Source organism: Labrus bergylta, chromosome 10 (assembly GCF_963930695.1).
Source record: "Labrus bergylta chromosome 10, fLabBer1.1, whole genome shotgun sequence".
Taxonomy (NCBI): domain Eukaryota; kingdom Metazoa; phylum Chordata; class Actinopteri; order Labriformes; family Labridae; genus Labrus; species Labrus bergylta.
This window is the reverse complement of record NC_089204.1, coordinates 23223023-23236708: the sequence shown is the minus strand read 5'-3', so window position 1 is coordinate 23236708 and position 13686 is coordinate 23223023. Positions and strand designations below refer to the sequence as shown.

Below are 13686 nucleotides of genomic sequence, written 5' to 3'. Positions count from 1 at the left end.
TATTTATTTTTATATTTTTATTCATATTTTAAGGACACGGGTTGACGTCGCTGCTATCTCTGTTATTAAGCATTCCTGGCCCCTTAACGGTTGCACGACATAAAACTTGCTTTCTGGCACAGTTGCTACGATACCAACTCATGATCCCGCCTCTTTTTCCCCGAGATAAGCGTTTCTATTGGTCCGCGACGTCACCACCGTCACTGTGTAGCAGCTGGCTCCAACAACGGAGTGAAAGTAAACCAATAATTGGACGATAACAATTGGAGTGATATGTTGTCTGCGAATAAATCTTAGTACATAAAAATAGACGACTAATTATGTAATGCTTCTTACTCAGAAGTGAAAGTGGAGCATGTAAGTTGTCTCTCTTTGGTTTTGTTACGGAGAATAACAGCTTGATTAGGTAGAATTGGTGATGTATCTATAAGAATCGGAGCTAGCGAATATTAGCTACCGTGTAGATATGTAGCCTATGAAAGCTAAGTTAGCTCAGGATAATGACTTTGGATTTTGTCCTCCCCGCATGTGGGTCGTAAGATACTGACAAATATCTGAGGAATACATCCGCGTTTTAATATCTGAGCAACTCTCTTTACTGTGGAAGTAATGTCCAAAAGTAGAATTGTTAAGGTTTCTCTTAGCTTAGCTTATTTGAGCTTTTTTTTTTTTTTGGAACCAGCCAGGAGCGATTTGTTTGACAGCCGTGGGTCAGGCTGTGTGGGGAAAAAACGAGTGTTTTGATGCTTTATAGTTGTATTCAAAGCTGAGTTTAACTCACTGCGACGACATGCACAACTTCAGATCCGAGATAAGTTAAAGTTAAGTTAAGATAAAGTCCAGATCAGCAGCTGTATTCTGCCCTCCATGTGAAGGTGTTGAGTGTAGCTGCAGATCAAGACCACACCTTAAATGTTTGAAATGTTTATATTCGGTCTGATTTACGTCATTTGGACATCAGGAAATGGACAGTCAGCTTGAGAACTACTTTGGAGGCTTGTATAAGTTGTCCTAAATGTCATGCCATTACTTTTCTTTCTCAAGCAGCTGTTGTTGATTCATCATGTCAGACCTGTCAAAGATGGACGTAGAGATGGATTCCCAAAGAAGGTAAAGCGGTCATGTTCAAGGCTGCACACGTTTTGAGTTGTTTCCAGTGAATTTCCGAGTCAAATGCAACACACAGAACTGTTAAATATAAAGGGTACAACGTGCTATCAAGAGAAAAGGGGAAGATGTGTCACTGTATTCATGATTCAGCCTGCTAACTTGTCATTCTCCCACTTTTTTTTTTATTTTTATTTTTATCTTCCCAGTGTGACTGATGAAGACAATTCACAACATGTGAACAATGATGTTTCAAAAACGGACTTATCCGACGGAAAACAGGAACCGTCTTGTGCGTCAGAAAAGTGTGACACCACAAAAGACTGTGGGCCAACTGAGGACACACAAGATGATGTAGAATCACAAAACTTGATGGACTGTGGGCCTGCATGTGGGCTGGATGAATCTGTCCCTGAAGGTAGTGTAAGTAACCAAGCTCAGACACACTCCTCTAATGGACAGATATCCGAGAGGCCCAATTCACCTGCTCCTCACCTGGTTGAATCAACGTGTCCCACTGAAGACACCCCAAATCCAAAGCCCCTCCTCTCTCTTAGCCTCCCCGAGAGGGGTGGAAATATGTCCACTGACGTGGAGATGCTAAGTCCTGACAGCCCTGTCTGCGAAACTAAGCTCACAAATAACTCTGCTGACAAGGACCATGACAGCAGTGTTTGCGAGGAGGAGTCTGGTTTTGGATCTGAACTTTCTGTCAAAGACTCTGATTCTGGATGTTCGGCAAAAGAAAGCGTCCCACTGGCTGCCGTGGGTACTCAGGATGCAGAGGTAGCAGAGTGCAGTGGTCCTTCTGATATGAGCCAGGAACTAACAGGAGGACAGTCAACTGACATTTTGAAAAAGTACTCTTAAAATGTTTTTACATCTCTCTACCACATTTTGTCTTTCACAATTAGCAGCTCCCCTTGTCTGATGTGTCATTGCACATGCTATGCTGCCAAACATCATCCAGTAATATTCTGTTGATCTGTGTTTGGATTTTACAGCGATTCTGAACCGTGTCACAGGGAACCCCAAGCGTGGCTGGGGACCCCCATAAATGATCTGAACAGAATGCCCCAGTGCGCCCCTCCTCTGAATCACCTCAAAGCAGCCGATGACCACACTATCACAATCAGGGTGAGTCAACAGCCACTTATTCAGTATGTGGTAAAGAACAGTAAAGGCATATGCAGGAGGTTCATGCAGAAGTGACTGGGCGTTGTGTGGGTATGTGTTTATGAAGATAGAACAAGTTGGAGAAACTAAATAAGGAAGCCTGTTTGGATACTGACAGTGGAAATGAGCAGTTCTCTGTGATCCCCCTCAGGGCCTCTTGTCAGTAAAGCTCCTATCAGACTGTGTATTGTACTTGTAGTCCCACGGCAACACTGTGAGAGCTGCTGTGAAAATACAACTGGCTTTAACCAACAACTGACCACTGCGACCCAAGCAACATAATAATAATACTGGATTCTTAATTACCGTTTTGAATAAATAACACATCTCAATATTAAAGCCAGCTTTCATTTGTGAAGTCAGCCAGAAAAGGAACATGGGGCTTTTAGTTAACAAGTTCCAAGCTTGTATATTTACTATCTGTGGGTTCATTTTGAATATGTGGCGTTAGAAATAAATGGCAACCCGCTCAGAAATAATGAAAATATTAAAAATGATCAGCATTTAACTTTCAGTATTTCTGCTACTTTGTTTCCATGTTACAGACGGATCGCCTCCGAGAGGGAGAGCTCCCTGTCCCTTACCCTAGCAAGTTTAGAGATGCGTGGGATGATGTGTCTGTGAAGATGCCCTGCTCGGAGAAGAATCTCTTTCCATTGGACACCGAGGTACACTGGAACATTTCCACATATATGTTCCACAACAAGGTTAACTACTGTTTGAACATTGCACCCCAAAAGCAACCCATGTTATTTGATGTGTCATGCAGGACGGAGGTGTCCAAAGTCGTTGGGAGCTGATCCAGACTGCCTTGCACAGGGGGTTCAAAAGTTGTCTGGATGTGAGGGTAAGACAGGAAGACTTGTGTGGATTAGTTTGAGCCTAATCTGAGACCTTGATACGACTGATTCATCTTTAAAAATGTCTTTTATGTGAGCATCCTTTTTTTTTCTTTAGCGAAACATCAAAACATGAAAAAAACAACATATGATTCTCCCTGCTCTTTATTTTAGCAAACAGAGATTGTGCTTTCTCTCATTTTGAGGAGTGGGAGAGACACAGTCACTCTTGTTTGCTCATCCCAGTTGTTAAGAGCGGTCAGAAAGACAACGCGCACTCTGACTTTGATCATGATGAGCCATTTATTGAGAGAGCAGCAAATGCATTTGTCAACTTTAACTTCCCATAAAAAGACTTTGAAACTGTGCTTAAAGTTCATAGCGGTGCGGTTGAAAAATAGTTTGCCTATACCAGCCTCACCTCCCGCCTCCACACCTGAGCTAAATTAAAATGCTCCGCCGCACCTTCAGATCACATCACTCATTCAGATGTCAGACAATCGTGTTAATCACCAGAGAATAATAAACAATTTAATACGCATATATAATCAGGATTCATAACGGAAAAAATGCTAAATATATCAACATGACGATTAATGTGAGTAAACATACAAAATAGCTTCAACACCAGTTTGAACCGGTCTTTGGGCACCTTCTTATCTCCATTATTTTTTAATTGTGTTTCAGTTGAGTTGAACACAAATTGTGTGAATACAGATACAGACATGGGGTACATACGATGCCAAGTGTTCATTTATGTAATTCTTAAAAAATTAAATAAAAAAAAGATTTTCCCCATCCATCCACACTATAATGTGAGACTTTCAGGCTTAGTGAGGATGACAAGTGGAAACAGCTTTTAAAGAAAAAACTGGAGAAGATACCGTTTCAGAAATGTAACTTCATAACTAAGTTAAAAGCGTTGTTATTATGAATCACTTAGCCTGCATGGCTTGGATACAGGTGAAATGTGATGAACAGACTTGTTTCAAAAGTACCAAACGTGTTCCGTAAATGACCACATGGTGGCAGAGTTTGCAATGGTTACACCAAAACCTCTTACATCTTGTGTTGAAAGAACACTAGCAGTCTGTGATCCTGAAGGTTTTTTTTTAACGCAGGTTTATACATTTTAAAATGATCTACTATGAATAAGTTCATTCTTATTTCCCTCTAGGATGCAATACTGCGATACAACACGGTCCATGCGAAGAGATGGGACTTCACTGCGCTGAACCTGCTTTGCACAGAGGTAAGCTGTCTGGAACACATCAATGGACTGGTTTTGTACAAATTAGAAAGCAGGAAGGTGAATTCAGCTTCTCTGTCTGTTCTTCTGTCTGAGTCTGAGAAACACAATACTTCAGTCTTTTTATGAATGTGTTTCTTCGCTTATTAACTGGCAATCTGCAAAGAAGGAGAGTTGACATGTGAGTAAACACCTCATCAGAGTCAGCCGCTTGTTTGTTTCACACCTCTGACAGTACTTCACCAGGTAAACACTGGCACTGTTTGTTTCACTCAAGGATTAATTATGTATTTGAAATGAGCCGTAATGAAGAATGAAGCTAAAACTGTTATTAAAGTGGAGTCGTGGTTGCAAAGGGAGACTTCTTTTTCTCTGTGTGGCTGCCAGTCCGTCAGTATGCGCGGTCCCCTCGCAGCACCTCGGAGTCTCACGGGACTAAACAGGCGTCATACAGTTAGGACAGATGAGCAGCGAGCATGGCGGCAGCAGCTGGTGCAGGTGAACCAGGGGAATGAGTATCTTCTTTTTTTCCCTGTCTTCCTTCTTCTTTTCTTTTGTACACCTCCTATCCTCTTTTCAGTTAAGGTCTTTAATTAGAGAGAATTAATGAATCTGCACCTCTCCTTCACTGCAGAGATTCGCCCTGAAATCTCATAGATGGCTAACAGTGTTTTGTTAACTTTAAAGTGAGTTATACTAAATTGAAGTCTACAATGGCCTCAAAAAACCAGAACAACAACACCGTCTTTGAATTGATAGAAAACCAATTTCAGTTAAAAGCCTAGTTTAGTAGCCTACATTTAGAGGAGCATGGAGCTTATTGTCGACTTCTTACTGTTTCATGTCTTGACTGGAGCCATTAGAAATTAAATTATTATTCTAATGGCACTTTAACAATGAAGTATAAAACATTTTATACTTGTTACAGTCCAGTCAGATTGGTTTTTCAAACTGATATTCGTCTCTTCTCGTCAGTGATTACTCAGCTGAATTCAGACCACTCCTAAACGGTCTCCTTTTTCTCCTCCTCTAAAATAATTTTGCAGAGTAAAGTAAAAAACGGATCAATAGCTGCCTGAGCCTTTTTTATAGCTTAGTCCAATTTAATTAAAAGCTCTCATTAAATCTGCAATGGATGCTAAGTAAAGCCAGCGAGAAAGTCACTCTTAATGCAGAGGAATGAATCAATGGAGGGTGGGGCTTTGAGGAAAAAGGACAAGTCAAGGTTCTGATATAAAGTCATTGGAGATATTTGAAAAAAATATCAAATAAAATATCTTCAGGTTGAGACTGCTTGATGTCAGTTATGTTTCTATGAGTTGATGGATGAGTTTTCAGAAAATCATGCCATGTCTAGATCAGTTTTTTTGTTCCCCCTCTGACTCAACATTGTGAGTTGTATTCTCGGGTAGGATGGACTGCTCTGGCAACTCGTAGGCTCATACACTGGTACACTTTTATACACTATGTGTTTTTATCATGCAGAAAAGTACCGGACACAGTATCCTTTGCCTTTTCAGGACCTCAAGTCTTTATGCTTTCTGTGCCAAACACTGAAATTGGGAAAAGGGCTTTTGGGTATTCTGCACCCTCAGGCTGGAATCTGTTGCAGAATGACTTAAAACTCAAGGAGCTGATGTCCTTCAATGTTTTTCAATCTAAAATGAAATACTTGGAAGATTCTACATAATGTCGATGCTTTTAGTTTTACTGCTTGAATTACCGACTCACAGATTTGACTCATAGATGGTTCTCTTTTTTAATGTAGTGTTTGTAGATTGTACTTTGTCTCCCTTTGTCTCTCTTTCAGTAACTTTATGTTTTTGCTGCTGACTGTCTTGGTCACGTCTCCCTTGGAAAAGAGGTTCTTAATCTCAATGGGACCAACCTGGTTAAATAAAAATAAATAAATGGATGATTAATAGCAAGCACTGCACATCAGACACGCACCATCTAAGGAGAGGTATCGCTCAAACAGACTAATTTAGTGTGCAATCATATTGAATTCATTTTTAAGACCTTTTTGCTCCACAGCAAATGTTTCGTTACCTACATCTTCTTCTCTGCTCCTACCTTTACATTCAAATAATACTTTTCTCTGCTTTGCTTTGTGGCTAGTTTGAATCCTAACTGCAGCGCTCCTCAGCCAAAACCACCTAATTAAATCTGGAGCACCATTTGTGCAGCACTGGGGTAATTGTCAGGAGGTGCGCTGTCCCTGCTCCCGTGATTGACACTCCGCTCAACATGTAATAGCCACAGGAGGGGAAAAGAGAGTTATCCAAATTAGGGCTTGTCTGTAAATAGTATTCCCGCCCTCCCTAAATGAAACTGTCACAGTGTCACCTTCTGATGAATGTCTGAGGCCTGAGCGGGAAGCAGTCCAGAAGTAAATACAGCTGATGGTCCAATAGTACATTTAGCAGCAAGGCAACAAGACACCGACTGGATCCTTCTCACATTTGGGCTTTGTCGCTCGTTTTGTTTCTTTCTCTCCCACTGTGACTTTTCTCTTTTTTGTTTTGTATTGACATTTGTTAGGAACAATTAGAAGCACTGATGAATAAAAGTGGTGGAGAAAATCATACATAGAATAAACATTTAGATTGATCAAAACAGTGCTGAGTGAAGAAAAGTATCATGTCTTGATTCACATGGACAGCACCAGTCCTTAAGGGAGTCATCAAGTGACCAACTCTATGGATGCTTTTATTGGGTGCTTCAGGTTACGAGTAAATCCTAAATCCACAAAATCCAGACCTTTAAGAAGACTGTCATGTATAGTGTTATGGGGCCTAACCACAATCCACAATTTGACCCAATGAAACACATTGTATTCCTTACCAAGTCACAACTAAGGGATTTATTAGACAAACTAAATCATTAAACAAATATCAACTCAAGTACCGGTACTAATGAAACTCAACAACACACAATCTGTGGCTGAGAGGCAAACTAGTCCCAACTAGTCCCAACTCCAAAGTCCTCTATTCCTGAATCCAGCACTGGGCTTTCAAGGTCTGAGACCAGGTGCGCCTCGTTGTTCAATCAATAGCGTCACCTGGGCTGGAGACTACAGGAGGGGAGAAGGGACAAACATCACAGGTAACAACATATAGCCGGAACTATAGGGCTTTATAAACTGGAATCAACTGCCTCAACATGTCAAGTATTCCATAAGCAATTTGTCAAATATTCATTCAAAAGGCAAATTGGTTCCTCTAAAAGAAAGGGTTTCATGCCTCGCTGTCATATAATTTCAAGTTTTAAAAACAAAAACGTTTTCCAGACAAGCTAATGTGTCTTCAGTTATGAGTGTTGGCCATCATTACTTTAATGACTCATTCTATGACATCAGCCACAGTAACACAGTCTCACAGTCTGGTTCAACCCTATCCAGTAATGGAGGATCTATCACAGAGATTCTAAAGGTTCAAATGTCATTTAGAGAATAAATACATTTAAGACCTCATAATGCGAAATATGGAATCAAGATGTGACTCGGTTGAGCTGGCACAAAATGGGTGGGAGATCAGTGTGTTATTGATCATTAGCTTATGTGGCAGTTAATCTAGACCGTTCTGGAGGAGCTCAGTCCGTCATAAGTATTTATGTGAAAGGTGGAGTTAGTTGTGGGTGTGTAACAGTTGTGGCCAGCTGCTGTAGCTGTGGGAAAAGCTGGAGGATCATCTTTCTGCCCTCATCCTGCCGCATCACCAACCACCATCTATTAGTCCCACAGGAGCGCTTTATGATGTCTGCCAGCTCATTACTTCTGACAGCGTTTAGTCAGACCTGCTCTGCAGCCATATAAATGCCCCCAACCCTGGCCAAATCACCAACCGAAGACCTCCTGTTAGAAATCACCCTGCCACTCTCTCCTCCATTGGTCATTTGCATCTTGCTCCAGAAGGTCCATTTAATCAGCACGAGCTCCCATGCTTACCTTGATAGAGTAAAGCAAGTGATTGATGGCGGTGACATTCGAAGCCAATACACTCATAAGTGATTGCGTTGTAAATCTGGCTCTATGATGGAATAACTGGGTGTTTATTTTGGAGTGAATTGCAGATGGATGCTGAGGTAAGCTACAGGCTGAAGTATGGATGCCTCGGCCGTGGCAGCCTCTCTCACAGATTGATGGTAAATTCTTCAGAAACAGGGTCTGTATATGTAGTGAGTAGCTCTGCAGCACCTCTATTTCTTCTTTTACTGCTGAAATGTTAGGGTTATTGATGTATGTGAAGTGGGGCTTCACTCTCAAAACAACAATAAACTTCTATCCACCCTCACTGACACTTAGTTCTCTTGTTGGATATGAGAGGTCAGAGCATCCTGCCGTAGATATTGGTTACCTTCAGAGGGGTCGAGCCCTCGGATTCACAATCAAAGAGTCATGAAGCCATTAAAACTTTTCATCAAAATTGGCTGTTCCTTGTGTTTATCAGGGCTTTTCTGTCTTTTCCTCATCAAGACAATAATAAAACCTTAAAAAAAATGTCTTATAAAAAAATAAATGGCATGTTGAGCTGGACACTTCATCGTTTTTCTCTTCAGACGGTCCATAAATTGAGATGCTGAGAAGGATTTTCTTCTCATTCAAGACTTTGTTGATTCCAAATTGTACAAACAGTTCATGTGGGCATTGGCTGCTGTTCTTTCATACTCGTACCTGTTGGAAAATCTACCTTCAGTAAAGAGTGTGACAGTAAAATATTGAGCTAAACAGCCTTTTTAAAAAAATATTTTTTGATGTTGAAAATATTGGTGCAGCACATGTGTTTTGTAAAAAGTGTTATTTGAAGCAGAGCAGGACTTTCTGATTTTCATGACCACGATGAAGGCCACAAGCCCAAACGTGTCGGTCTAATTAGTTAATAAAGTTGATCTTCACACTGCGAGTGTTGATGGAGCTTTTTGACCTCAACAGTGTTAATAGAAATAAATAAACACTGGTACATACAATAGAGGAAAATGAACAGAGATCACTTCAGGGGGGAAATGGAAATGCCATTGACATCACAAAATACAAACAACTCCCCAAACCATCCCAGTCCCTTTTTGTATTGTATAGTTCTATGCACTTACTTTCATTGTTTCAGGAAAATCAACACAAAATAAAAGTGTTTAAACAAAATAAGATTGAAGTAGATAGATCCTTTTATTAAAGCTGATCCTTTCACTCTTTATTCAGGTCATTTATCACTTTGCTTAGTTAAAGTATTTATTTTAGCTCTTATTTTTATGTGTTAGCTCTTTTGTTTGTATGTCTTTGTTATGTGTTGGATGTAGCTACTGAAAACAATTGACCCCTAAAGAGATAGATAAAGTAGTTTGATATAAATATTGTGAAGTACTAAAGTACTGGTGTATCAATGCAGCTCACCTCAGGGATGACATCTCTGAAGGCCCAGGAAATCATTCCAAACATGTTGGGGTTTTTCTTTACATTATAGAGGATATTGTGTGGAGCACAGTTTGATGTTCATTCATTAACCCAGTTTTCTTTTAAAGGCTTGATGTTACCTTTTTGTCTTGTTTATATTACTTTGCCTCACGTTGGTTTTCTGGGTGTTTATTTTAAAAGAAGAGGACTGAAGTGATCATCCTTCCTGATCAGCAGAGATGTGGCATGTTTGGTTATATATTCATTCCTTGTTGGATTGATCTTGTACTTAATTTTTCTGTCAGAAAAATCAGTGTTACAAGCGATTATGTTAGGTGTAATCTGTCACACTGACTGCTGGCTCGGAGGAAGTCGCTGCCTAACTACGCAGTCAGCTCTGCAGAGATGTCCCATTTAACAATATTTCTGCCTGTATCTCTCTTTTTTTTTTTTTCTCCTCCTCTCTCCAGTCTCTTGACGACGATGAGGTAAAAATGCTGTTTGAAACCATACTACCTGCTATGGTTGACCTGGCACTCAGCGCTCCTCGCCTCTGCACGATGGTGAGTTCAGTGTGCAGATGTTTTGAGTTTGAAGAGTCGACCATTCTGCACTTCAAAAACTCATGTGTTTGTCTAATATCTAGTCAAGAATATCTCATTAAACTTAACATGAACCCCCATTCACCTGACAAGTCCAATATTTTTGTTACACGACTGTATTAAATACTTTATTTTGGGGGCGCCTGTAGCCTAGTGATTGGTGTGCGAGCCCCATGTACAGAGGCTTTAGTCCTTCTAATCCAACCTGTGGCTCCTTCCCCGCATGTCATTCCCCACTCTCTCTCTCTCTCTCACTCTCTCTCTCTCTCCCTCCATGATTTCTGACTCTACCTCCTGTCCTATCTTTAAATAAAGGCATAAAGAGCCGAAGAATTAAAACCTTTAAATACTTGATTCTGATTGGCTAACTACTTGGCTACCGATTGATAGCACACTCATTAAGAAGAACAAACCTTGCTGCAGATGCTGCAAAGGATGCAGCTCTAATCACACACTCCTGAGGACTGACTGTTATCATATCAATCCTCGGACAGAAGTCCGGTTAATTTGACGTTGATTGTTCCGCGATAACAAGTGGCTCACTATACATTAACCCTTATGTAATGTGTATAAAGGAGTAAGGATAAGTGTCTTCAGTCAGTAAGGAAGAGAGGAAAGAGGTGGTGGATGTTTTACAAGATCAGCTCACCAGTTAGAACTGCTTGAAAATGAATTCACCTCTTTTTTTTTTGGGTCCGTGTCGGGAGCTGCTTCATTAGAAAAGAGAGCAGAGAGAGCAGAGGTCTGTCTCATGTCCAGTCATCCACCTGATATGTGGAGATGCCATTCCACCTCTTCGCAACGTATATTACAAAAAAACAGGGTCGGATACTAGCCCCCATGAAATCTCGTCGTGCTTCTCTTTAATTCCCAGTAAATGGAGCTTATCCATGCCACACATCTTTGAAATGTCAACCCCATTTGTCTTCGTTTAAGTTCTGTCATCAATTATGGCATTGCAAGAATTCCAAGATTTGCATCTTTGCAATTCAGTTATCTTTCTCAGAGTCCACAGTCTAATTTAATAATTCAGCTCCCACTCTGGGCAGGATGGGAAAATCCCTCTCGTTGTTGAAGGAGACAGAAACCAGGGGCAGGACGTCAAGGATGCTCAGGTTTAACTAAAGGAGGGGATTTCTGTTACAAATCCACCTGAGTATTTTCTAGCACGAGGATAATGAAGCTTTCTGGCTCTCTGGCTCTTATTCGCAGTGTTAAGCCTCAAGGCTAATGTTTACGTGTGTGTTATTAGCGCTAGGTATTGATCTGCTAACTGGGCAGCCTTGGGAGGCTCTTTAGCCCTAATCAGTGAAGATGGATGGGCCTTGTGTGTGTGTGACTGAGTGAACCTGGGGGAGAGCAAGAAAACCAGGCCCTTAATTACTACCACCCATTTTCCTAATGGAACCCTCCTTGTCTCCTCTGCTTGCTAGATTGCTAAACTAATTATCTACCCCCCCCATTCGCCCTCAGATGTACGGTGCAGCACCAAACATGCTCTTGCGTGTTTCATCTGCATCTCTCTTTGTTGTAACATTTCCCATTCTCATCCTGTATCTGTTTTTCCTTTTCCTCTCTCTTTAGCCAATCCCCTTACTGAAGTCACAGGTGAACCACTCCCTGACTCTGTCTCAGGAGCAGATAGCGTGTCTTCTGGCCAACGCCTTCTTCTGCACGTTCCCTCGGCGCAACTCCCGCAAGTCAGAGTACGGCAATTACCCTGAGATCAACTTCTACAGGTAAAGGCACACTTTAAACTGTAGAGAAACAAAACAGTAACTCTCCCAGGTCATTAAGAGAGCAGGAGTCTCAGGTATTTCATTCACAAGTTCCTCTGTAAGCTATTACTTTAGGCAGGAGAGATGTTTTACCCAGATATTGATCTTGAGTTGGCCTCATTGGTCTGTAAGCTACTGTGCCGCACCAAGAGGCTTTATGATTCTGCTTGACAGGAGCATCATTGGACTCATTATACTTTTTCTGTTCCTATAGGTAGCAGAGAATCCAGTGTTGCCCAGGTTCATTAGCACACAAATAGGTCCAGGATTTCTCTTTTTTTTTTTTTTTTTAAGAAGAGTCCTTTCAAGTAATTTGCCCATATCAAAAATGTATCGAAAATGTGTTTTGTTTTCTTGATTTATTACGAAACCATCCAAAACTGGTAAAATTTTAATGGAATATTTCTGTTTTAATTGATCCTACAATTTAGAAGAAACTAAGCTGATTTCCATAAGGGGGCACTACTGCCTTGAAAACCCCTTATCCATTCATTCTTCTTTTTTTTTCTCAGCGTCTGCTCATTTACTATGTGCCGATATGTTCTCACACAATGACATTGAAGTTTATTTTTTATTTGGCTTTTGCATGCAGTGGGTCACAACAAGGCAAAAATGATCTGATGCATCTGGCTAGTAAACACAGATGGAAATTGCGGTATTTAATTAGAGTTATTTTAAAAGCATGTTTATGTGGGGTTTTTTTTAGGTGTAGTTTTTAAGATAACATTGTGTGCTGTCACCTTATAGTCTTAAGGGTGTGACTGTGGGCAGAGAATCTCTGAGCTCCATGTCTTTCTGTGTGGGAGGGAGGTTCAGAGTAGGAGTCTTAAATTGATGTTCTCTGTTTCTACCTACTCAGAAGCAGTGGTCTGTTAAGACAGCCTGGGATGGCTAATTGAAACAAATTGACTGATAGATGTTTTAAACAGCACACCTGTCACTGCCTGGGTGGTTTCTAACAATCTTGATGTGTCATGCTATTTGGAAAGGAGGGAATTGATGTATGAATTCAGTCAGGCCTGCGCTTGTTAGAGAGATGGTTGTTGCACGATTGTGTCTGAGGTACCCAACCTTCTTCACTGCTTTGAGATAGTATTGAACTTTGACTGACGTCATAAGTTGATCACTGACTGTGGGCGTATTAAATTTAGGTTGTCTATTATCAAAGTTTTCCTGTCTTGGTTAATCTGTTAGGACCATCTTATTCTCTATTGGAGAAATATTTCTTGTTTTGTTATTTGTGCTTAAGATCTTTGATGTGATGTCTTCCAGCAGATGTCTCACTTAATCTGGCAGACATTTAACATGTTTGATTTATTTTTTAAACAGCTGACAAGCTTGTAAGAAAGTGGCAATGCTGGAGTTGATAACAGAGTTAAAATGACGCATGTTTACCTGCTCTGTTATTGCATTTGTGGCCAATACACAAGACATACTCCAGAAATCACCTCAACTCAATTTTCCTGCATTTGTTTAAAGACCTATCTTAGTGATTAGTGTGAAAACTTTTGGTTCTGTTCCCTGACAGGCAGCAGATATAAGTTTGGTA

General features: G+C 40.7%; 1 protein-coding gene across 2 annotated transcripts in view; it reads left to right on the top strand.

Annotated features, from left to right (window-relative positions):
• The first annotated feature begins 197 nt into the window (after positions 1 to 197).
• parga (poly (ADP-ribose) glycohydrolase a) overlaps positions 198 to 13686 on the top strand; it is a 29770-nt gene continuing 16281 nt past the window's right edge. Inside the window, exons 1-9 of one of the 2 annotated variants that reach the window (XM_020630884.3) lie at positions 198 to 357; positions 1048 to 1110; positions 1317 to 1967; positions 2112 to 2244; positions 2829 to 2951; positions 3053 to 3130; positions 4300 to 4374; positions 10228 to 10320; positions 11944 to 12098. In XM_020630884.3, coding sequence (XP_020486540.2) covers positions 1064 to 1110; positions 1317 to 1967; positions 2112 to 2244; positions 2829 to 2951; positions 3053 to 3130; positions 4300 to 4374; positions 10228 to 10320; positions 11944 to 12098 — 1355 coding nt within the window. In that variant the 5' untranslated portion in view covers positions 198 to 357; positions 1048 to 1063. Of the gene's footprint in view, positions 358 to 1044; positions 1111 to 1316; positions 1968 to 2111; positions 2245 to 2828; positions 2952 to 3052; positions 3131 to 4299; positions 4375 to 10227; positions 10321 to 11943; positions 12099 to 13686 lie in introns of both variants that reach the window. The other variant, XM_029276817.2, reaches the window with a different exon arrangement.